Below are 22,915 nucleotides of genomic sequence, written 5' to 3' on the forward strand. Positions count from 1 at the left end.
GCATATTTGTCATATTTCTAGTCAATATTACCTCATTACACTTAAAATAAGACACAATCAGCTACAGAGTCACATTTCAATGAGATGTATGAACTTGTCTCAAGACAGTGAATTTTGAAACTAGACAGAAACTAGAAAATTTTCACTTGTTCCATTGGCAGATTTTTCACTTATTTCAAGCTAAAATATCTTGTATTAAGTGGGGGGGAAAATCTGCATCTGAATTTTAAATAAAACAATTCAAATGCAGTTGAAGTGCAGATGTTCAGCTTTAATTCGGTGGGTTGAACAAAAAGAAAGTGTGAGGAACTAAAGAATTTTTTAATACAACCCCTTCATTTCAGGGGATCAAAAGTAATTGGACAAAATAACTAACTGAAAATAAAATGTTCATTTCTCATACCTTGTTGAAAGCCCTTGAGCCTTGAACTCAAGAACGTCAGCAGATGCTGGGCTTCCTCATTTTTAATGTTCTGCCAGGCAATAAACAGTACCTCTTTATTACTGAGGCTTATGTGTGGCTTGCACCTTGCAGTAAACCCCCTGTATTTACTTTAATGCAGTCTTCTTTAGTGTAGACACTGATATTGATATGCCTACATCCTGGAAAGTGTTGTTCACTTGGTTGGCAGTTGTGAAGGGTTTTCTCGTTGTCACGGCCAAAGGCTGAATCAGGAAAATGGACTCAAATGCAAACAGAGACGGGAGTCAAAACTAAATACTAAGAGACACTATGAGCTAGAATAATGCTAAGAGGTATCGTGAAGAGATCTTTATAGAACTGCAAGGACGTTCTTCTCCATAACTTTGCTGTTGGTTAATTTCCAATATTTTTTCTCTCTGAGTAGCCTTAGCGCTACATAAAAAGACACAAAGTCAGGACCATAAAACCAGCTTAACTCATTTGCCATAAATCTGTTTACACTGTTATAGTTCAGGGAGCTGCCTCCCTTTTGGGGTTAAAAGCTCCTCTACATAATGTAAATATGTCAATTTTAGGGTGGGGACTTGATTTAAGGTCAGAGTAAGGGTCAGGTTAGACAAGTAGTAGCTATGGTGGAGTCTTCAGGAAATGTAAAGTCCTGTGAAGTAATGGAAACACTACTCTGTATGGGTGTGTGAGTATGTGAGGTAGAGAGCGAAAGAGGATGAGATATCTACCATTTTCTTTGTTGTAAAGCCAGTTTCATAGCCTACAAAAGTTCTCACTATGGCTGGCAGTTTCATACCGGATAATTCAAAAACAGCCGTTACAAACCACACGATCAAAAAAAAATAATGTGTTGACAGAAATTTTTCGGTTAGGCCATTTCATTCACTGTCTTCCTCCTGTGGTCCACATGAGTCAGTGCCAAAGTGAATCAACTTTAGAGAAAGATGGCAACCTCTGACAAGCTGTGCACTGCTGAGCCTCTGCAAAATTCGCTGTTCTCTACCACAATTGTTTTGGGGTTTTTTTCCTCGTAGGGCGATAAATTATGCTGAGAAAAAGTCTTTGTGAAAGGAAAAACATAAAACACACAGAGTCAAAGTGAATTAGAGGAGCATTATGCCACGAAACAATGACCAGAAGTGAGTGATTTCACAAACTGCAGGGCATGAATGATAGCGAGCTGTTTCGCAGACAGGCAGTCTCTGCAGGCCCCAGGCGGGATGGGATGCATAGCTTTACCACTTCCCAAGATACTGTGCTATATGAGGTGGCTGAGTAACTGAACAGACGCATCCTGTATAGCGATGCTGACAAAAACAGAACTGTAAGACATATGCAAAACACACAAGAGAACACCTACTGTTGCAAACTGAAGAAGTTGCTTTTAAGTATGTGTGTGTGTGTGTGTGTGCATGTACAGTCTGTAGGTGTGCAAGTGGCAGCAAGGCTCACACAACTGAATATCAGCTGTAGAGGGTGTGTGCCATAAACCATAAACCACATAATACACACACCCTTTAAATACCATGTGCCCTGCATACAGCTGGTCTATACAGTTCTGCTTCAGTCAATGACACCACCATGGGATGCTCATGGCTGTTGATTTTGGGTCTTCTCTCACATGTTGCTCATTCTTTGGAAATTCTGGGTAAGTCTGCAGAGTTACAATCCATCTGTTGCAATCAGCTGTTTATGTGTTCATTTTACTGGACCTTAAGCTCTTGTTTAACCTGAGGCATTTATACCCAGCAGTGCTACTGGCTTTCCTTACTGATTAGTCCAACTATAATTACAAATGAGCAATAAAACTACACACTGGATGCATCACAAAGTTCTAAATAATACATTTTTCTGCAGCACATTCCTGATTGTATGTTTGTAATGTCAACCTGGCAGGTAACTCTTTATTAGGAATCATGTGCGCTTCCTCGGTGTGACCACAGCATTTTTTTTTACAGGCTTTTAAAACTAATATATGAGGTCTTTAACATTTGGGGAAAACCCTCTCCTGGCTGTACTTATTTAAAGATTCTTCCCTTTGATTTGGTGCAGTCCTTCATTCTGCAGAGTCACCGAGACTTCCAGCTGGAGATGAAAGTTTAAACGTGTGAAAGAGCTTCATTTTCTAAAGTCGAAAGTCTTTATTTGTTTACCACATCCCTAGTCTGCAGAGGAAGGTGTGCGCTTTGTGCCACTGGTGCATTGTTGCTGTCTGGTGAGAAAAAGAAGCCCCTGGGACTCAGGAAATATGATGCAGTAGAAGAATGTGTGATTTTTCTTTCACAGTTATTACTTAGTTTGTATCCTTAAGGTGTGCCTTTTCCATTCTTGGCTGACATTTATTTTGGCACTAACCTGCAAGGGCAAATGAATTACGAGCCCACCAGGCATAATTGAACTGATATAGCATATTTATTTCTCTTTCTTGCTTTCTCTTCCTCTTAAAAGGCTCTGGAGCCTCTCCACATTGTTTCCATTTGCTGTGATGTATAGTAAGACCAACAGCATTAACAGTGCTTGATGCAAACAGTTTAGACTGCAGCACCCGGCTGCATATTAAGAGGTTTTCAATGAAGTAGTGCAGCAGTAAGCTGTCGTCATTTTACTCATCATGTACCTTAAGCTGAATAGAGGTTCTTGGCTCCAGCTGACTGGTAGAGCAAGCTGTGTCCTTAAGTGCACTTTGATGAAGTCTGGGGAGGAAGCAGAGAGAGAAGGGGACTTGGTATGCATTAAAGTCTGCACACTGTCCTCTCTGAAAGTGCTAAAATCTGCCAGCCTATATTAAATGCCCTCTCCTGTGAAATGTCCTAACTGTGGCTGATTTCTAAACAGTGCAGAGGACCCTATCTGGGTGTGGATCTTATTTTGGATAGTTTTCATTTCATTAACATAATGGAGTCCTCCATCAGATACACAGGCAGGAGACAAGGCTGCATTTATTTATTACTGTCATTGTGTGCAAGTTAACCTCTTGTCTTTTGCTTTTTCTCTGTAAAAACAAATAATTTACCAGAATTTTACAAAGTGAAGACGATTAATTCGCTTAATCTTTTATTGATCTTTTATTTTAAAAATATTATGATCCTAGGGTTTGGGGTTTCAGTTTAGGGCCTTTTGAATGCTGGGAATACTGTTTTAATTTTTTTTATTATTCTAGACTGTGAGATTTGCTTCTGGTGATATTATTACGAATGAGTCTTTAATTTCTGTGTTTATTTTATGGGTGACTTATAGTTTCCTCTGTCATCTTTCTGTGCCAGAGAGTCTTCTCCTCCCTGTTATTCTTTTTCTTTTGGCTACTTCCTTTGAGGTCTGGTTATCTTTCATGTGATGTATTAGTTTCACTTCCCGTCTCTGACTGTCTTCACCTGTGTTAATTACTTTTACCTGTGTCTCATTCTCATCCTGTTTTTCATTCTGCCGTCAGCCCTCGGTGTATACATAGTCCCGTCTTCATCATTGTCACATTCCCTGTGTATGCTTCCCTGTGTGTTGCCCTCTGAAACTCTTCGTGTTCTCCTGTTTCCTCACTCCTTGTATTTTTGGATTTTCCTGTTGGATTGTGTTACTTTGTGGATTAAAAAAGGGAAGCTTGCTCGTTGTCGATGCAGTCTGCCTCCTCTGTTTCAAACCGAGCCTTAAACTTTCCATTTTCCTCCAGTTTTCTTTTCAGTTACTTTTACTTGTAACAAATTAAATATAGTTTGTTTGTCTGTTTTAGCCTTATTTTTATACGATTTTATGTCTTTTTTTAATTGAGAAATGACTGAGGAGTTAGTCTACCTCGTTGATCACAGTTTTACTTAACTAGCGACAGACAATAGGCTGAGTCAACACAACAAAGTAACATCTATCACACTGTGCCCAGTCCTCTCATCAAACCCATTCCCCCTCAAGGCATTTCTGCTTTCTCAGTGTTTTCAGTTTCAAGATCTCTGAGCTGAACTTCTGATCTCTCATTAGGTTCGAGTGAAGAGCCTTTTGAGAGCATCACAGCAGTCCTGGGAGAGGACATGTATCTGAGCTGTATCTATCTGGGTGACGATCCTGTTGACAGCAGCGAGTGGAAACAACAGATCAGTTCCAAAAAAAAAAAGCGACTGGCAGGATTTATCAATGGGAGACCATTTCAAAGAGATAACTTTTCACTCCCAGTTTCTCTCACCAACCTCACAATTCAGATTAGGGTGACCGGTGTGGAAGTAGAAGGACAATACACCTGTGAGTTTGAATCACTTGAAGATACTTACACTGGCACTGTAATCGTCACTGTAGTAGGTAAGCTACGCCAATAACATATGATTTCTTTTCTATAATCGACTCACCTCTGTGAGAACAAATGAGCCTGATGAAGTTGCCACAAACAGTTCTAAAATTAAAAGGTGTTAACTGATGCACCACCAGATTTTAATTAAACAGATGCATTATTATCCTGAGACATGCCTATGTCACTCAACGTGTTTATTTTCCAATTTGTTCACAGTTCCACCAGAAATCAACATCACTCTGAATGCAGAGACCATAAATGGGACTCACTATCAGTCTGTGTCATGCTCTGCCATCAATGGCAGGCCTGAGCCCCAGATCAGCTGGTTGGTGAATGGGTACCCTCCTTCAGATTTCCCCTTCATCAAGGTTGTGAATAACACACTTCCTTCGAATGACACCTTCACCGTCAGCAGCGTCCTCCGCTTTCCCACCCACTTGCAGGAGGAGGACAAGGTGACCTGCGTGGTTGAACACCTGACCCTCCCACAGCCCGCGGTCACCACAGTTAGGGTGGAAACCTACAGTAAGAGCATCAAAGTTGTTGTGTTTTTATGTCCCTGTTGCTAGGTGGTGACATAGTGTGTTGCATTACCACTCATACTTTTGCAATCATGCATCATGACTCAGCATCTTGCAACACAATAACTTTCTCCTGCTGACTTTTTACGCAGCCTGTTCCTTCTCACTCTGCTCCACATGCACAGTGACAGACCATAAATCACGTTGCACAGTGCTATGCATTCATGTGGGAATGCACTCTTCCATTGAAGCTGAGTATATGGCAAAAATGCAAAAAGCAAAAATGAAGCAACGACCCAGTAACTAATTAATAACAGTACTGTAATATGGTGCAGTGTACAGTTTAATGGCTCAAGTCTAGCAGGTCAAAAGATGCTCACCTGCATCTGTTGACCTGGTGAAAAGCCGACTGCACAACATTAAAGCTAAAAATCCAGCATCCCAGTTAATCACGATATTTTGTTTCATAGATTTCATCAAATCGTTAAAGCTGCTATAACCAGTATCTTGATATAAAAAGCGCAGGACGGGGGGTCAAAGTAACGAGTCCGTACTTTACCTGACTCTGCAGTTCTTCCCAGGTCCACTGAGCATTTTAGCATTTGGGTCATGATATGGGGTTTTTTTGTTGTTGTGTTTTTTTAGGGCAGCACCTTTCTGTTTTATCCACAGCACTGCAGAGCTGCAGGAACATGTTGCATTTAGAGGGTGCAGTGCGGATGACCAATACGAGCAGAGCAGCACTCTGAGTTATTACAGAGCTGATAAAATGATAAGTTAGTTTTTCATGATTGTAAGTTAAAAACTAAAAAAAATATTAAAATATATATATATAAAATATAATCTTGGTCTATGAAAGCATAATAATAAAAAAAACATTTCAGATGAAAATATAGGCTAAACACACATACAGAAACCCCGAGCTCACAGGAAAGACAGATTAATACTGCAAACGTCAACATAAAACCATCCACACTGTAATTTAGTGCACCTGCAAAGACTCACTCTTTAGCACAACCATCATTGACACTATTTACTGGTAAAGTCAGTAAATATAATGAGCAACCACAAAGCAAACAAACATTATACCTCAGCAACTTTGCACTGACTGTCATGAAAGCGTGGTTACCATGACGAGACCCCTCACACTGTCAGTATTCACAGGCAAAGGCAGGACGTCGGATCATTAACTACACCAAGATGCTTTAGCTCTACTGGTATTGGACCAAAGCAAGAAAGATTTCTCATACTATAAAAGTTTTCTTTCACTCAGGATGAAACATTTCACCATCTCATGTACATGTCATTGCTAACTTAATAAATCTTAGCTCCTTGCTCTCTTCCCAGCAAATAAATACCCTTAGTACTTGGACTGTCGTCATATGTAGTGTAGGAGCATCTGCTAAATCCCATGATCTGCCATCCATCTGTTTACAATGATGGTGGTGATCACACTGATCAGAGACATGACAAGCTCTAAGCAACCTAAACCTGCTTTTTCCACTTCAAATCCTAACATAGAAAGATACAAGCTAAATACATTTAATTTTTATTCAGTAAGACTTAAAATTACAGATTTTCATGCGGTCATAGAGCAGGGGAGCTGTGGGCCATTTTTGCCTGACTTTTACACTCAAATCAGATCTACATCATAACTTCATAACTACGTCATAACTACGTCCTACTTCAGAACTTATCCCATAACCAGAACTCTGTCACAACAACTTGAATTACACGGCAGGTTGTGGTGTAGAGATAAAAGGAGTTTCTGATTACTACATGTGAACACAGAAGTCTAAATGAAGCTGTATGTCGATCAGCGTATTTTTGCATCTATACTAGTGGCCCCTGCTGGCTATTTAAAACGGCATGTAGCCCATGAATTTCACTCACCGAAGATGCAAATTCAAAAATGAATCTCACAAATTTAAAGTGAAAACACAAGAAAACAGTCAGTATAATATGGTGGTGGTAGTGTGATTGTCTGGGGCTGTTTTGCTGCGTCAGAATCTGGAAGTTGCTGTGGTAAATGACCACATTCATTCACCACAGAATGTCCGGCCATCTGCTTGTGACCTCAAGCTGAAGTGCACTTGGGTTCTGCAGCAGGACAACGATTCAAAACACACGAGGTCCACCTCTGAAGATCTTAAGAAAAACAAAATGAAGACTTTGGAGTAGTCAAAGTCCTGACCTGAATCCGATTGAGATGCCTTGGCATGATCTTAAAAAGGCAGTTCATGCTTGAAAACCCTCCAACATGGCTGAACTAGAACAATTTTGCAAAGATGGGAGGGTCAAATTTACTCCCCATGGCTGTAAAAGACTCATTGCCAGTTATGACAAATGCTTGTCTTAGTTGTTGCTGTTAAGTGTGGACCAATCAGTTAGGTTTTGGTTTACGGGGTAATCGCTTTTACCCCCTGTAGTTCTGGATTGTTTTTCCCCTTAATAATAAAAACATTCATTTAGAAACTGCATTTTGTGTTTACTTGTATTGTTTTTGTTTGATGATCTGATTGAAGTGTGAAAAACATACAAAAAGTAGGCGATCGGGAATCAGGGGGCAAGCACTTTTTCACACCACTGTATATGTTTGGTAATAAAGCTTTAAATGCTCTCTTCATACAATCATACTAATATGTACAGCATTACAGCCTCTTACTGCTCTTCCAGTGGCAGACCTAGTAACAGTCCTATTAACGTAAGCCACACCACCCAGTTCATTTGTCCATAATACATTTCCACTTCACTGAAGCACAGCAGCTTAGGTCATTTTCAAACTGCAGTGGTTAAATGCAGACATAACTTTATGTGTAAACAGATTGATTTTTTTTAAAGCCAAAGAGCATTAACTCACTCCAAATGTGTGCACACCCCTGTCCAGCACCCAATTTATTATGAGGTGTTAACCCACTTGCTCATTAGAGGCATTTGACTGTTGCGTAACACCAAAACTTTTACATATTTGATAATAGACTCTGATCTATGCTGATTCCTCGTATTAAAGCCTGCGGTTCTCTCAGCTTTGGTTGGGTAGCAGCTGGGCCAGACATCTGCTCTCAGCTGCGGCTCAGCCAACAGATGGGACAGGTGATAAGCCTAAGTCAGCACTCTCCAAACCCAAGCAGAAGCTCCTCATGGCGTGTGTTTAGCTAACATTCAGCTCATCCGGCCCCAGCTTCCTATTTAACCAAAACACCCTGAGCCTCTACTTGCTATCTGACTTTTTAATTTGCTGGAAAAAACATTAGAGCTTGTGAAAAATAACTCTTCTCGCCCTTCTTCCTGCTCTGCAGCAAGGCCAAATGTGACTATTAAAGCAGAGATGGTACAGCAAGAAGACGGAAATGATTTCTGGGTGGTCTCTTGCATTTCATCTGGAGGGAGACCTGACACTGACATCTCTTTGGCTTTGAACACGGCTGAAGAGCTGGCGAGAGAGAACGACACAGACTCAGACATACAGAGAGTCTCAGTCCGCCTCCCCGTAACAGAATACTGGGGTCACAACATCACTTGTGTGTTTGACCATCCTAAATTTACACAAAAGGAGTCACAAGCCCTAACACTGCCAGTTTTCTGTGAGTACAATCAGTGTTGAATAAACTGCTAATGCTCAAGAGGTAACAGAGGAACAGAGTTTGTTTTTGTTTTTTTAAATCTACAGATTTGGCTCCAGGTCAGTTGTACTCAGACGTGGAGCTGCAGGAAGAGGAGACTGAAGCTGTTATCAGACTCGAGGTTGAAGGGAACGTGCCGCGCTACAATGTTATCTGCAAAAAGTAGGAAATATTTGGTGTCAACGGGCTACTACATCAATTTCATATATTGTAGAAGTGTTCGAACTCTAAAAATGATAATTGTAACAGACAGACTGCGCTATGAGCTGGCATGATGATGAAATTCATCATGTTAGGGAAGGTTAAGGTTGAGAATCTGATACAAAGTAAGTCCACTCCATTATTGTGCACAAATAATGGAAAATAATGTGCAAGACAGATAAAAATGACCTATTAAAAAGTATGGGGAAATTGCCCATTAATGACAAAATAAGAAGTATATTCATCAGTAAGTGCTGGGACTGTGTTTGATTTCCCTATTTTACTGTATTAGGTGCAGTTGTTCAACTGTGAATCAGTGCAAATATCTAATTAGCAACTGAGTGAATTTAGGTCATGGTCGAGTAACCTGCAAAGAAACACTTGTTGGTGCTGGATGGGCTGGTTCAGATATTTGGGAAACTAAGCACATAACCAAAAGAAAAGGAGCAAAAATGAACAGTACCTGCAAAAATAATATGCTTTTACAAAAATAAAAACAAGCTTCAGTCACACTTTTTTCATGTATATATACAGTGAAAGAATATACACATCCTCCACAGGATATGTAGGTAGTTTCAGTGGTGGCACATTTGGTGGCATAAAAACCACAAGTGACTGTCAGCAGGAACCATATTTAGATACATTTTCTTATTCAAATGTTTATTTATTCAAGTTTTGTTTTCCTTTTGTATTCTTATATTAAGACAAATGAAAACATTTCTGAATCCCTGCATATTTTGCATATTTGCCCTCCAGAGATGATGGCCCCTTGCCTGAGAGTGTGAAGCTGGTGGACAAGAGCCTGAGACTCCAGGGCCCTGTGGATCTTCAACACGCTGGTCTTTACAATTGCACCTTCTTTTATCAGCACCTTACAGCAGTGCTGCGGTTCAATGTCACTGTTAAACCTATACAACAAGGTAGGTGAAACTCTGCTTTGACCTTCTCTATCATCTGACTATGAAATATTGATGTGAACTCTTCTCTCTATACGTTTCCCATCAGTTCCTCCTACAATACGAGTTGACTTGCGGACTGAAGATGGACGCAGAGTGATTGAGTGCTCAGCAGATGATGCTGTTCCTGCAGCCAACATGTCCTGGCTTCTACCAGAGGGTGTGTCTGAAGACTTTTGGTTCAACTCCACTTCTCATAATGGAAGCCACTCTGTCAGGGGGTTTGTACTCCTCCCTCCCTGCTTGCCTTGGGAGCTCACTGCAGAGTGTGTGATAAATCACCCAGCATTTGAAAAACCAGAGAACAGAAGCATAACACTCCCTCTTTGTGGTATGTTCAACAAATCAACCAACCAACCCTAATTTCTTATCAGTAGCGGATATATGTGGCCATAGATTTGATTTTTTTCATCAAATGGAAGCCCTCCACTTCCTGTTGTTTAACTTCTCTTTCCTGCGCAGCTCACCCTAACATCACCGTCAACACCAGCACTGAGTGGAGACAAGGTCTGAAGTACACAAAGGTGCAATGCTCTGTGGACAGCGCCCCTCCGGCAGCAGTTATAACCTGGCACGTAAGGAACACCAACAACAGCATCGATAGCCTGGTGGAGACCAAACAGCAGGCTGATGGTCTGGTATTCGCTCGCAGCTCTGTGCACTTCCTGTCCTCTCTCTATGCCGGTCAGAATTTGACTTGCATAGTAAAGCATCCGAGCCTGGAGGCAGAAGAGGAAAGAATAATAAACATCCCTGTGCACAGTACGCTAGTCATTTCTTAGAAATATTACCTTCTATGACACAGACAACCTCACGCGGTTGCTCATCCCCTTCCTGACACCCCCCTTTTCTTTTTCAGAAGCCCCCCTGCTGAGCGCATCTGTGGTGAGACAACAAGACTCTCATCTCTGGCTGGCAGTGTGCGAGTGCACAGGGGAGTGTTTCGAGACAAACCTTGCATGGGACCTTCCCGAAAAAAACGAAAGGCAAACCTCCGTGCACTCAGAATATAAAAGAAACTCAACGAATGTCAGGGCGACTTATGAGTTTCCTCTGGACCGTCATGAGGGGCAAAACCTGACTTGTGTGTACCATTTTGAACCAGGGGTCACACAGAGAAGGACTGTTCATATGCCCAGATACTGTAAGAGCAACAGAAACAATACTTGATTGAACACTAACGAGCAAAGTTCGTCTTAAATATTTCTACTGGTTTTTTTGACAGATATCTCTTCTCTGAGAGTCCTGAACTTCACGACTCCTCTGCAAAGCCGCTACAGCGATCAACCTGTTGTATACAGACTGTCCCTCGACAAGAATCATCACAACCAGAAAATAATACTGCTCGAAATTGAAGGCAACGTGCCAGAGTACGAGCTCAGCTGTAAGAGGTGCCGTATCCTGTGTTTCAAACCACCTGTTCACAATGAGGAAGCTGAACATAGAGCACTGCACAAAAATCTGTGCTCCCACAATTAAGAAGTAGCTCTCTGAAAACATCAGTTGAGTTATTTACATAAAGAGCTTAATGCAATAGCCAACAACAGCAAGGAGACAGTTTAACTTTGCTTTATCTGGGAGCAGGCAAACAACTAGGCTCTGTTAAAAACAGTACCTTTAGTACCAGGTGCATTAACTTTCCTACTGTTGTCAAAAAACAGTAGCCTGTCCAATTATAGTCTCAACTGGCAGGAGGTATATCTGTTATCTACCACCTAATCATGATCAGGAAGTTCCTGTGAACACACAAAATTGAGTGTTCCCACAGTAGTAGAGGAAGTAGAAGAAGCAACACATTGTCATAGAGCACGATTTATTAGGGGGTATTTTACCATTTAAATAAAGGCAAATAATTACCCTGGTTCTGTCCATTTGTACATTTTTTGTTGATTTTTTGTAACCACGTGTGAACAACTTTTGTAATGCAGAGTAATGTGCAGAGATTTCTTAACCAACTTTCCACCTGTTTTCAGTCTTTCAGCTAAGATGATTTTACCAGCTAAGAAATGATCTGGCATGTAATGTCTATAATGGAAACTTTTATTCTTTTGGTTTTGTTTTGGGGTTTTTTGGCACAATGTGAAGTGTTAAAGTGAGCTTAAGGGATAGTGGTGCAGAGCCAGCTTAGCTCTTTCCCTGCTTCCACTCTGTAAGCAAAGTTAAGCCAGTTACCTACAGCCTCCTATTTACTGTACAGACATTAGAGTGATTAGATTTTTATTTTTAACCCTCAGCAATACAGCACACGGCTATATTTCCCCAAAAATGTCACTTAAAGAGAAACTCAGTTGTAAATCCCTGGTATTTCAGGAGTGATGGCTCATTTGTGCAAACGGAGGGATCTGCGATGATCTTCCAGTCAGAGCTTGCAGAGCTGAACAAAGGCCTGTACACCTGCTGGGCATCCTTCTGTCACCACACTGCTACAGTCAGCTTTCAGGTGGAAGTCACAACTAGGCTTGAACAGCTCGGTACGTGTCTGCCATGATGGGCTTTTGCACTCAGAGGAACATGACACAACAGAGAGCTCCTGATAATATCGGCATGCTTACGTGCGTAACCAGTTTCACTGTGAGGTTTTCTGAGATGTTTAGCTGATATCAGTTTCTTTGTGTGCTTTGTGTTGCAGCTCTCACATCCATGATTTGCATCTCTTCAGCATTAGCCCTCGTTCTTATCTCTGTCATCATCCTCTGTGTGTGCTGGTGAGTTAAGCGCTTCCACAGGTGACAAACAGCAACTCGGCAGGTGATGCGCTGACGGGCAAATGAGGGCAATGTTGAGGATCGCAACAGTGTACAGAGAATACTAGACAAACAGGATGTGTGGATCGTTAACCCAACTAACCAAAACCCCAGTACCAAGCTGTTATTCACAAACAGGAAGTAATGTGGCTGAAGCAGACAGGTGCCTCTGCCACCACAGCCCTGCTTGCAGACAGGTAGAGGCTGTCAGGCAGTCAGAAAAACAGATTTATTTTCCAGTTTCCTGTTCTGGCTTTTAGCGGTGTTACTTCTGGCAATTTGTGCAGCAGACTGCTGTTCGCTGGCCAATTATCATCACCGACACTTTGCAAAAGGGAAGGTGAAATGTGCAGAAGGTCCACATGTTCGGAAGTTATTAGTATAATAAAATTCAAGTTGCCATTCACCAGTGAAAAAAAAATCCACAAATTCATCTCTTAATCCTGTTGCTGTTGGAGAAAGAGTCACATCTTTTAGTACTGATGTGGGATATCTTTCACAGTCCTAGAACTGTTAATGGTTTCTGCCTCCAGAAGCTTCCACATTTCCACATTCACTGCCAAATCTAACTTCTCACAAGAATGTCTGTCAGGATCAGATCAAGCCCCGCTGTGAATAGAGCTGCACAAGAGTGGTTTACAGGTTATTTCAATACGCCTGTCACTCTGACTGGAACATTTGGTGAAGGTGCCATTGGCTGACGGAGTCTAGGCGCGTTATCCCATGCTCCAGTGGGAGGGTCCTGTCAAGTTAATTTGGGAAGGTCAGGCACCCAGTGAACAACAAGAAAACATGACTCCCCACAGAGGAAAGTTATTTTGGGACTAATGTCAACCCCCCACTCCTCTTTCCCTCATCTCCAGTGCTGCATGGGGACATTTTTTTTGTCAGCAGCAGGACATCACTGGGTTTGTGTCACTGAGGTCGCAGTGTACAAAGTGAGCGTCTGCTTTTGACACCAGAGATCAATGATGAAGGCTTGGGTCACCACTCGTATTCATTGATATTCCCGTCACATATAATCCATTCACCTCTGCAGCTTGCTTATTTGAATTGACTCAGTGTGGCCAGTTATGTCACAGTGCCATCTAGTGGTGAAATCTCTCAAAAATAATTTAAAACAGGTTTATTTAAATTGAACTGAATAAATTGTCTTTGGTTCACCAAGTCACAAATCAATTTATATATATAAAAAAATACTGATAGTAATCAAGAGTCATTCATACATATACATACATAAAACATCAGCGAAACTACAGAAATCACCTCACAGCATCTTGTTATTCACTATACTAATTGGATTTGGCACAAAATGCATCCTATAATGTTGTCCTGGGGCCATTTGATCAAATCTGATTAAAGAGGACATTCTTAGTCAGCAACAGACTGAGCTCTCTGTAAGGCAGCAGTGTGATGCAGTCTATCTAATGAGATTTTTCCAGCTGTTCTGACAATCTTGTCCAGTTTGTTCCTGTTTGCCACAGTCAGGTTGCCATACCAGACTGAGATAATTCACCATCGACTTCTGTTTTTTGTTTTATAGCCAAAGAAACAGCAGGAAAGAGCACAAGGTACATTTAAATATGATGATTTTCTCCAGCTTTGCTAAGTGTCTCAAATCCAAAACTAAATTCAACAACTCTTTTCCTCCGTATCTCCATCTGTCTCCGTATAATTCAGGAGGAGTATCTCTCAGCTTTGACATCCCTCATGCAGGACCCCGGCTCCCCTGAGGTGAAAAAGCCAGCAGTAACAGAAAAAGACAGCAAAGAGAGCACTCCTATGGTCAATTACTCCATAGTCATTGACGTCAAGAGTACAGTGTGAAGACAACAATGCTTTGCGGGGCTTTTTAAACCACATCCAGTTGTGCACAAACTAGGTGTGGCATCTTAGTGGAACTGTAGCACTCTTTTTTCAAGTGTTTGGTTTTTCTGTAGCATTGAAGTAAAAAAACTGTGTATATATCCTGAATAATGTGAGATTTTGAGCAGATTAGCATTGATGACTTTACTGTTTAAACTAAAGACTGTATAAAGGATGTACGTAGTCACCCATTGATACTAGACTAGACTCCACATTCTGAAGCCTCTGTGTTAGTGTAACCACAATAGCTTTTTAAGCCATGACCTCACATATTTGTACTAGAGGGTGGAGTGCTAACAAACTATTCATATTCATAAATTGTAATATATCTGGTAATTAGCAGTAAGTCACAGACTAATAAAATACTCATTAGGCCATAATACTAGACTCCTGCAGGAGACACAAACCCCTATGGGAAAATTAAAGCACCTGCCCTAGAGAACAAGGGGGCAGCTAATAGTATCTTTTTATCAGGCCATAATACTAGACAGCACAAAAAGTCCGGTTCTGTGACAGAACAGGTTACAACTATGTCTGCAGACCCACACAAGGTAATAAGATGGATGACTTATTTAAAAAAATTAAATACCAAATTAAATACAAAATGCATCCACCCTTGAGTTGTTATGAAAGGGGAAAGCATCCACCACCATCCTGTAAATATTTCAACATGAGTCACTCACTTTTGAAGCACTTAGGAAGTGCAGTTTGGGGCACCTGCTGGCTTTTTTATTCAAATGCATAAAATTTGCACTTTTAGAAAAAAACTAAATCTTACTTGAATTTTTCATTATTACAGTTTCTTTTCAGATGTACATTTTTTTGATCTGTCAATAAAATAATTCCAAAGTAAATATCTTTCATGTTTAACTTCTTACAGTTTTAACAAACTCATTACAAGCACAGCAAACAGTCCCACATACTGATGACTGTCACACTGCTCCAACGTGAAAAAAGTCCTTCTAGTGTCTTTGCAATGCTTAATTAGTCAGGACCATCTGCTATGACAAAAGGAGTGAAGCTATAAATACATTTCTGTACTATGTGTGATTCAGATGTAAATAGACTGAACTGCAGCTTCTCTGCAGCACTGTTATGCCCTCTTGTGGAAAATAATTATGGAGTCAGTTGTTTGTTCATATAGAGTAATTGTAATAGGGTTAGGGAATGACATGTTGGGTCTGAAGGATCACAGACATCACACACAGTTGTTTTTAAAAGTTTATATTTTTAAAGACTTTTAAAGGTTTTCCCACAGCAATTAGAAAACTCTGTCACCAAGCAGCCTCAAGTTTCATTTTTGATTTTGTACCCAACGCAGTGACTTACTCCAGGACTGTAAAAACATTTCTTTTTTACAATGTTTGAGTAAACAACACAATCAATGATCTGTGCATTGTGTGATGAGAAAATGTGCATCCATGTTGATACTGATGATAAAGACTAACAGACCTCTCTGTTACATGAAAAAAAAAATCACGTATCTATAACAAAATGCAAAAGGAATAATCAAAAATATACCAAAAAATATGATACATTTAAGTGTATATTAACTGTGACCCCATGAAGCATTGTCCAGTTATGTACTGATGCACAGAGAAGTTTATGAATTCCTATTACACCTTCATCTCTTCTTGTAAACACAAGGCTTCAACTGTAGTCCAACTTTCTTCAGATTTTCTGGAGCCTTTCCCGTCTTCGCAAATTCAAAGGAGTAGAAATGACTATTTTCTGTGTCCTGAAAGGAAGAAAAAGACAAAATAACGGTAATTCTAGCAGACAAACAAGAATGTTTAAGCTATTACTCATCACGTGGGTTCTTCAGACTCAGTTGTTTAAACGACATTGATCTACTTGTGACAAATTTATTAAGCATTTTTCAGCAACAGGCTCTTAAAAAGGACAACGACAAAAGAAAGAAAATACACCTGAACACAGTAAATATTATATATTTTACATGTTTAATTCAGGCCTTCATCTTATAACTGTGACATGCTTTCATTGTTTTAAGAAGGAAGAAGTACTTGTTTTCCTGTAAACATGGTCCCAAGCATCACCCCTTTTTCTCACCTTCGACACCATCTTGAATCCAAGACTTGACAGTGCAGTGATGAAGTTTCGCACGTTGTCGAATCTGCTTGCCACTTCTGCTATTTTAAGGACTCCTCTACAACAAAGGTGCCAAAAAACAATGAGAAACGCAGTGTGTGCACAACATTAAACACATGCATATGCAGAATCCTTGTCACACCTCTTTTTTAGCACTCGATTGGCCTCTGCTAAAAAGTCCGCCAGATTGGTCCCCATGAGAGACAGGCAAAACACAGCGAGGTCCACAGAGGCATCATTAAGAGGCACCTGCGCAGACACGGGGTGTTTCATTTTAGTTCCATTTTACGACAATCGCAGTGCAATTGTGTGGGTATTTTGCAGAAAGACACTCACGTGGGCCATGTCACAGACCGTAACCAGCTCACAGGTGGCTGCCAGGTCAAAGCTATGAACTTTGTTCTTCACGCTGCGCGCTATTTTACAGTCACCACAACCAAAGTCGGCAACCACGAGAGAGGAAGGTCTGCAAAAAAAAAAAGACAGTACAGTAGATGTGTTTCTTTTAGTCAGAACTGTTGTCTTCTGACAAACCGCTGATGTTAACGAGGCAATCTTCTCACAGCAGCAAAACCAGGCATCGATTAAACACCCACAGTGCAAAATTATCAGCTGCGTGAGTCCTCGCTGTCGGGAGTGTGCTGCAGAGTAATGTCTTCTGTTTACCGTTTACAGCAGATAAATGATGTCAGCATCCGGAGTTCTACATGAAGAATTCCTTCTTACTCTTGAGATGAACAGAGATGGTCTGGAAATGTTTTGGGAAAAGTCTGAAAGTAACAGTGTACACAGCACACCGTACTTTCTGCTCAAAATATGATGAATCGTTCAGATGTTGAGCTGAGGTGATTAAGAATCTCCTGTCTTAAGCAGTTTTACACATGCACTGCAAACATTGAACTTTTTCCAGACATTACCAAACACAAGTGCATGTGAGAACACAAATGTTTGAAGCAAATGAAGCAGATGCGATCTCTGCTGCAGGTGAATTTATGGTGAACCAGTGGGTGTCCCAACCCCACTGCATGCTCTATGCAGACAGGAACCCAACTGAGAATTTCCATTAGTGTGAATATGATGCCTAATAATAACAGAAACCCCTCTCTATTCTCTTTTTTATACATGCACAATGTCACATTGTTTAATGGCGCACAGCTCTGTGAAAATAGCAGCCTTGCTGTCCAGTCCTTGTGCTTAAGATGGTTTGCAATTCAGAAGAAAGTTGTTTTAAAGGGAAAGGAGATAAAATAGTTTGTTTAGACAGGGGACGAACAGAGGGGCTAAAATCAAAAGTATTATTTTGAAGGGTGAATCAGGCAAAGCCACTCTAGTAAAGTCCAAGAAAAAGTATGGAGGTAGAAATGAGCATCAAAGACCCACTTTAAAGATCATCCTGTGATGAAAAGATCTTAAAGCACAATTCCATCAGCACACAGTGAATTGTTTGACAAACCAACCTATTCGGTCAGACAACACACTGCAGTGCAGACATTTAAGATTTAATTTTAAACCTTTTGTGCTCAGAGGTCCTGTTCATAGCTTTCTGGAGCTTTTCCCTGCCTCCAAGGGACTTTTTCATCACATGAACTTGTCTTAAAGAGGTGGGCTTTGTTATCATCAGGTTAATTGTTTCTGTTTGAAACGCTGCCCAAGGATTGTTATAGCAAAGCCATTATCAGGCGGTCTCACACTTTCTTGACCAGAGAGCACTTTAAGTGGTCTGTGCTCCAACCCCCAATTCAATTAATGCTAAAGCAGTTTAAATAAATGGATATTCCCAGCTGTGCTCTTTGGAACTATTTGTATTCTAAAACATTTCTGTGGTATACTTCATGGATATATTACCTGATTGTTTCACAGTCATATCACAGCTTCTACTGGCCCAAAGGTTGAAAGGGTGGGAGTAAAGAACACAATGTGTTTGTTTGTGTTACTGGTGTAAATGTGTATGCCAGCTATAGGCATACACATTTGAGAAATTTGGCACAATTTTATAAATTTGTAATCATGAAGATTCCTTGGTTGTGGGCAAAATTCTATTTCATGCATTAACATCACAGAAAATTGAAGGTTTCTCACTTTTTCTGAATATAAGAGATGATGGCGTCCACTGGATTGGCGGGCCACCTCTGAACCTGAGCCGTGTAACCTTTGTGGTAGATCCAGAAAGCCTGTGGGTCCTGCTTGAACATACGCTTCGCCTCGCCGCTGGACGTGCTGTACAAAACTTCGTTAATGTAGCGGAAACGAGCGGCCTCCAACCGCTGCTCCATCCGGGACCTGAGGGAGGCAGAGCGGTCTTGTTTCACCTCTTCCTCTGACACTGCTGGCTTATCTTCCTGCTCTGAAGGAGTCTCGTGGTGCTCGGTCTCCTGGCTGTGCAGCATCCTCTGCAGCTTCTGTCTTTTCAGACTCTGAGCTTTGCTCTGCTCAGGTTTCAGTCTTTTCATGGGGAACTGCTGCTGATTAACTTTAATCTCCACTGCAGGTTCACATGTTTTCTGTTCTGATTCATCAGCAGAAGATTCAGGCACACATTTCCGAACTGGGACACACTTTGTTTCTTTCTCATTACTCGCCTCCTCGGGGTGTTTCTCATTTTTCTTCTTCTTTTTTTGATTGTTTTTGCCAGTGTTGCTGTTGCTATGTGAATCAGGTTTAACTACTTCCTTTAGTTCATGTTTACCCACAGACTTTACTTTATTTACTTCCTCCTCAGGCTGTTTCTGGCGGTATTTATTTTTACATTTCCTCTTGTTCTTCATTTTGTTTTTCCACTGTTTTCTACTGATCTTTTCTGTGTTCTGTGGATTGTTTACATTCACCAGCAATTCAGTCATTTCTTTATTCTTCTCCTCCCCTGAAGATGTGCCATTTGCCTTTGAAGATCCTTTTAGAAGAAAACCAAAAAACAGTTTAGTCAATATTTTACCCTCTGGAAAGATTGAGGCTGGTACTATGTACTATGCAAAAGTCTTCAGTGACCCCTAATTTCTTTAAGTTTTTCTTCCAAGGAGCCAGACTTTTGCAATGATGTAGTCATCTTGAGCAATAGTTCTCCAGGCTTTCTGAAAGACTTAAGTCTTAAGTTTTTCTTTGGACATTGGCTGCTTCTTCACTCATTTCTATCCTTCCACCTGACCTTTTTCAGGGCAAAGAAAGACATCTAACACAACTAATTTTGAATTGTTACTTGCAGCCTGTTGCAAGAGCATAATTTATCCCCATTTATTGGATTGAATCTACAAAAAAATGCCAAAGATAACACAGATTGACAGACATAAAATAGTATTTTTGCACCACAATGGAGAAGCATCGAGAAGGTCAGAAGGTGTTGCTCTGTGTCTATTTGGCTCTAGAGAAAGCATATAGTATAAACAGAAGTATGTGTGTGTATGTCCAGGACATGAATGAGGACACCGAGACTGTGGTGGGGTGTGCGGTAAGAGGCACAGATAGGTTTAATGTGGTGATTGGATTACATCTGACTCCCTTTTTGTTTCCAGTGGTGAAAGATGAGTTTAGGCAGGATTCTCATGGACAATGATGTTTTCAGATAAGACTGTGATCTGTAGTGAGAGTGTGTGGAAGAGAGCCAGGAGAGGTGGAGGACAGAATACATGTGTATGAATGAGAGGGGGACATGTGTAACAGTGAAGATGCAAGAAATAGAGGTCATGAAGGTGAACAAGTTAAAAGACCAGGGCAAGATCATCAAAAACAACAGATAATTAGCAGAGAGTGCAGGCTGGGTAGAGACGAGTGACAGAAGGACAGCCTGAAACGTGAAAGGGAAATTTTTTAAGATGGTAGTGAGACCTGCTATGATGTAGAGTTTTAAGACAAAAACATAAGAGGCATACCTGGATGTGGCAGAGTTGAAGATGCTAAGATTTTCACTGGGAGTGACAAAGTTAGACAGGATTAGATATGAGTATGCTGAGCAGTTTAGAGATAGGGTTAGAGAGGCAAGGCAAGGCTGAGATGGTTTGGACATGTGCAGAGGAGGAATGCTAAATGATGCTGAAGATGGAACTCCCAGGCAGGAGAAAAAGAGGAAGAACTCAGAGGACATGCAGAGGGTTGGTTGACAGAGGAAGATGCTAGGGACAGGGTGAGATGGAAACAAATGGCCTGCTGTGGCGACCTCTAAATAGATGAACTAATTTCTCATTTTCTTAAAAAAATACAAAGAAATGAGATGTGACTCAAGACTTTGCACAATATTGTACATCCAAACACTCCAATGTGGCAAACCACTGTGTCAGATTTCTAAGCTTATAACCAGCTAATTACTCACCAGCTTTATTGTTTTTCTTCCTCTTTTTTGGTGCAGGTTTCTCCTCCTTTAAGATCTGGTCTGTGTTCTCTTGCTGCTCCTCTGTTTTTTCTGCAAGTTTTCTCTTTTTTCTTCTCTTCTTCTTTGTCCTAATGTTTGATGGAGCTTCTTCGGAGTCTTCATCAATGTCCTGTTTATGGTTGTCGCTCTTCCAGTCTGGTACTGACCCCAGAGTCTTCAGTGTCCGCATCAGGCTGCTTTTACCCACAACCCTGGGCTGATCAGAGGATCACAGCAGGTTGAATAATATATTTTTAAAACGAGTAGCGACTACGATAAGTAGAAACATAGTAATGCTTTGCGAGAATAAAGAGCTAAGTTTTCCGTAAGCGCAAAACACGTACCTTTACATTGATGCCACTGCTTGTCTTCTTGGTGTTACTGAGGGCAGGTTTACTCAAGACTTGACCCTCTTCTTCATCATTCCAGTCTTCATCCTCGTTAAACATGTTTCTGTGTGTCCTGTTAGAAAAACGCACACCTTTGTAAACCGCTACTGGAGATGAAAAACTCTTTCGAGCGCTATATGATGTCTGAGCTACTCACGAGTTTGTTTCTCAGGCAGCAAAACGAGTTGATTTACGTGTCAGAGGAACTCTTCCCGCTGTTTGCATGAAACCTTTTTATCTGATGAACGTGTAACTACACGTAATACCTAAAAAAACAAAAAGTTATTCTCAAGCAAAAGCCACGTTGGTTCGGTGTCATGCGCGTCAGGGGAGCAAAACAGAGTTACGGGCGCACATAACTGACGTAACGACACCGGAGATATCTGGGAAATGGCGTTTTCCGTGATGACGTAGATAAACATTCAGCTTCTCTTAATTTGAAGGATTTTAAGTTGTATTATTAAAAACAACTTAAAAATAGTTAAAATAAAAATGCAACTCTTCAGTGGCTCCAACGACTTTTAAGAAAATATAGTTTTACAAAGATTTCTCTCACCAAACATGTCTCTGAATAATCAAAATTAACTGTGTTTTTGTTAGGATATTATATATATTTTTAAGATCTAATCTTAACAATAAACAGATGGACTGACTTAAGTAAACCTACTTATCAAATACACAATATATTTGTTGCATAATTGTTATATTCTGTAATTAGGGACACGCAAAAGGACACACTGGGTTTATAAATTTAAATAATAAAAAAAAAAATTCCTTTCTACTTGAAATTTGAAACTTACTTTACTTGAAATTATTTATTAATATTTGTTTACTTTAAACTAGTAAATTAGAAGGAGGGAATGATTCCCAGACCACTGAGGCCATAAACATAATATTACATACCATGCAATATGACAAGAAATGTTGTGTTTAAGGATGGATTTTCCCCTTTACAGACCCCAAAATGTGTCTGTAACATGTCTTTGTGTTTATGATTAAAGACAGAAGAATGGAGAATTTCAACTTAATCTGCTGACACTACAAAAGTTTTATTTACATGTTTACCGCTTAAGTGGACCCACTAGGAAAGCTCCTTCCGTTACATTGTTCATTTGTTTGCTTTTAAATGAAATAAGTAGAAAGCCCTATGTCACTTCTAAAGGAAGATATGACAATTTAAACTGACCCTCTGTAAAACTCAGATCCTTTACAAGGTTCAAAACGGACACACACACACAAATTGTTGTGAGGAATTATGAGCCCCTGATCATCAATGGCATGCCAGTGGAGAGAGTGGACAGTTTCCGGTACCTGGGTGTGCACATCACTCAGGACCTGTCATGGTCCTGCCACATTAGAACCCTGGTTAAGAAAGCCCGACAGTGTCTCTTCTTCCTCAGAAGGCTTAGAGACTTCCATCTGCCACTGAGGGTGCTCAAGAACTTTTATTCCTGCACCATCGAG

The 22,915-nt window shown here is 40.6% G+C and overlaps 2 protein-coding genes across 3 annotated transcripts; one reads left to right on the forward strand and one right to left on the reverse strand.

The window, feature by feature from the left end:
• The first annotated feature begins 330 nt into the window (after window positions 1-330).
• On the forward strand, window positions 331-14,575 carry LOC146503600 (uncharacterized). Its single transcript, XM_085184200.1, has 14 exons — window positions 331-2,081; window positions 4,400-4,714; window positions 4,920-5,228; window positions 8,524-8,808; window positions 8,895-9,009; window positions 9,805-9,968; window positions 10,054-10,335; window positions 10,467-10,766; window positions 10,864-11,148; window positions 11,230-11,395; window positions 12,315-12,475; window positions 12,634-12,709; window positions 14,292-14,319; window positions 14,429-14,575. Exons 1-14 carry the CDS (start codon window positions 2,015-2,017, stop codon window positions 14,573-14,575), a joined length of 2,700 nt encoding a protein of 899 aa, XP_085040326.1. The 5' UTR covers window positions 331-2,014.
• A 685-nt stretch (window positions 14,576-15,260) lies between these two features.
• On the reverse strand, window positions 15,261-21,807 carry rrp8 (ribosomal RNA processing 8). Of its 2 annotated transcripts, XM_085184204.1 has the most exons (8): window positions 21,609-21,807; window positions 21,407-21,524; window positions 21,024-21,279; window positions 18,803-19,613; window positions 17,060-17,189; window positions 16,866-16,972; window positions 16,685-16,781; window positions 15,261-16,352 (listed from the first exon to the last, which is right to left on the reverse strand). In XM_085184204.1, the coding sequence occupies exons 2-8, from the start codon at window positions 21,509-21,511 to the stop codon at window positions 16,239-16,241; spliced, it is 1,620 nt and encodes a 539-aa protein (XP_085040330.1). In that variant the 5' UTR covers window positions 21,512-21,524; window positions 21,609-21,807; the 3' UTR covers window positions 15,261-16,238. The 2 variants fall into 2 exon arrangements, with proteins under 2 accessions (XP_085040330.1, XP_085040331.1); XM_085184205.1 differs by lacking the exon at window positions 21,609-21,807 and having other exon boundaries at window positions 21,407-21,594.
• Between the last annotated feature and the right edge of the window lie 1,108 nt (window positions 21,808-22,915).

Source organism: Neolamprologus multifasciatus, chromosome 14 (genome assembly GCF_963576455.1).
Source record: "Neolamprologus multifasciatus chromosome 14, fNeoMul1.2, whole genome shotgun sequence".
NCBI lineage: Eukaryota > Metazoa > Chordata > Actinopteri > Cichliformes > Cichlidae > Neolamprologus > Neolamprologus multifasciatus.

Excerpts from the sequence above, each read along its gene's own strand:
- rrp8 (XM_085184204.1), bottom strand. The coding sequence starts at position 21,511 with ATGTTTAACGAGGATGAAGACTGGAATGATGAAGAAGAGGGTCAAGTC. Across the intron at positions 16,973-17,059 it reads CGGTCTGTGACATGGCCCAC|GTGCCTCTTAATGATGCCTC; the intron begins GTGAGTGTCTTT and ends GTGTCTGCGCAG. Across the intron at positions 16,353-16,684 it reads GATTCAAGATGGTGTCGAAG|GACACAGAAAATAGTCATTT; the intron begins GTGAGAAAAAGG and ends TCTTCCTTTCAG.
- LOC146503600 (XM_085184200.1), top strand. The coding sequence starts at position 2,015 with ATGGGATGCTCATGGCTGTTGATTTTGGGTCTTCTCTCACATGTTGCT. Across the intron at positions 9,969-10,053 it reads TGTTAAACCTATACAACAAG|TTCCTCCTACAATACGAGTT; the intron begins GTAGGTGAAACT and ends GTTTCCCATCAG. Across the intron at positions 11,396-12,314 it reads TACGAGCTCAGCTGTAAGAG|GAGTGATGGCTCATTTGTGC; the intron begins GTGCCGTATCCT and ends CTGGTATTTCAG.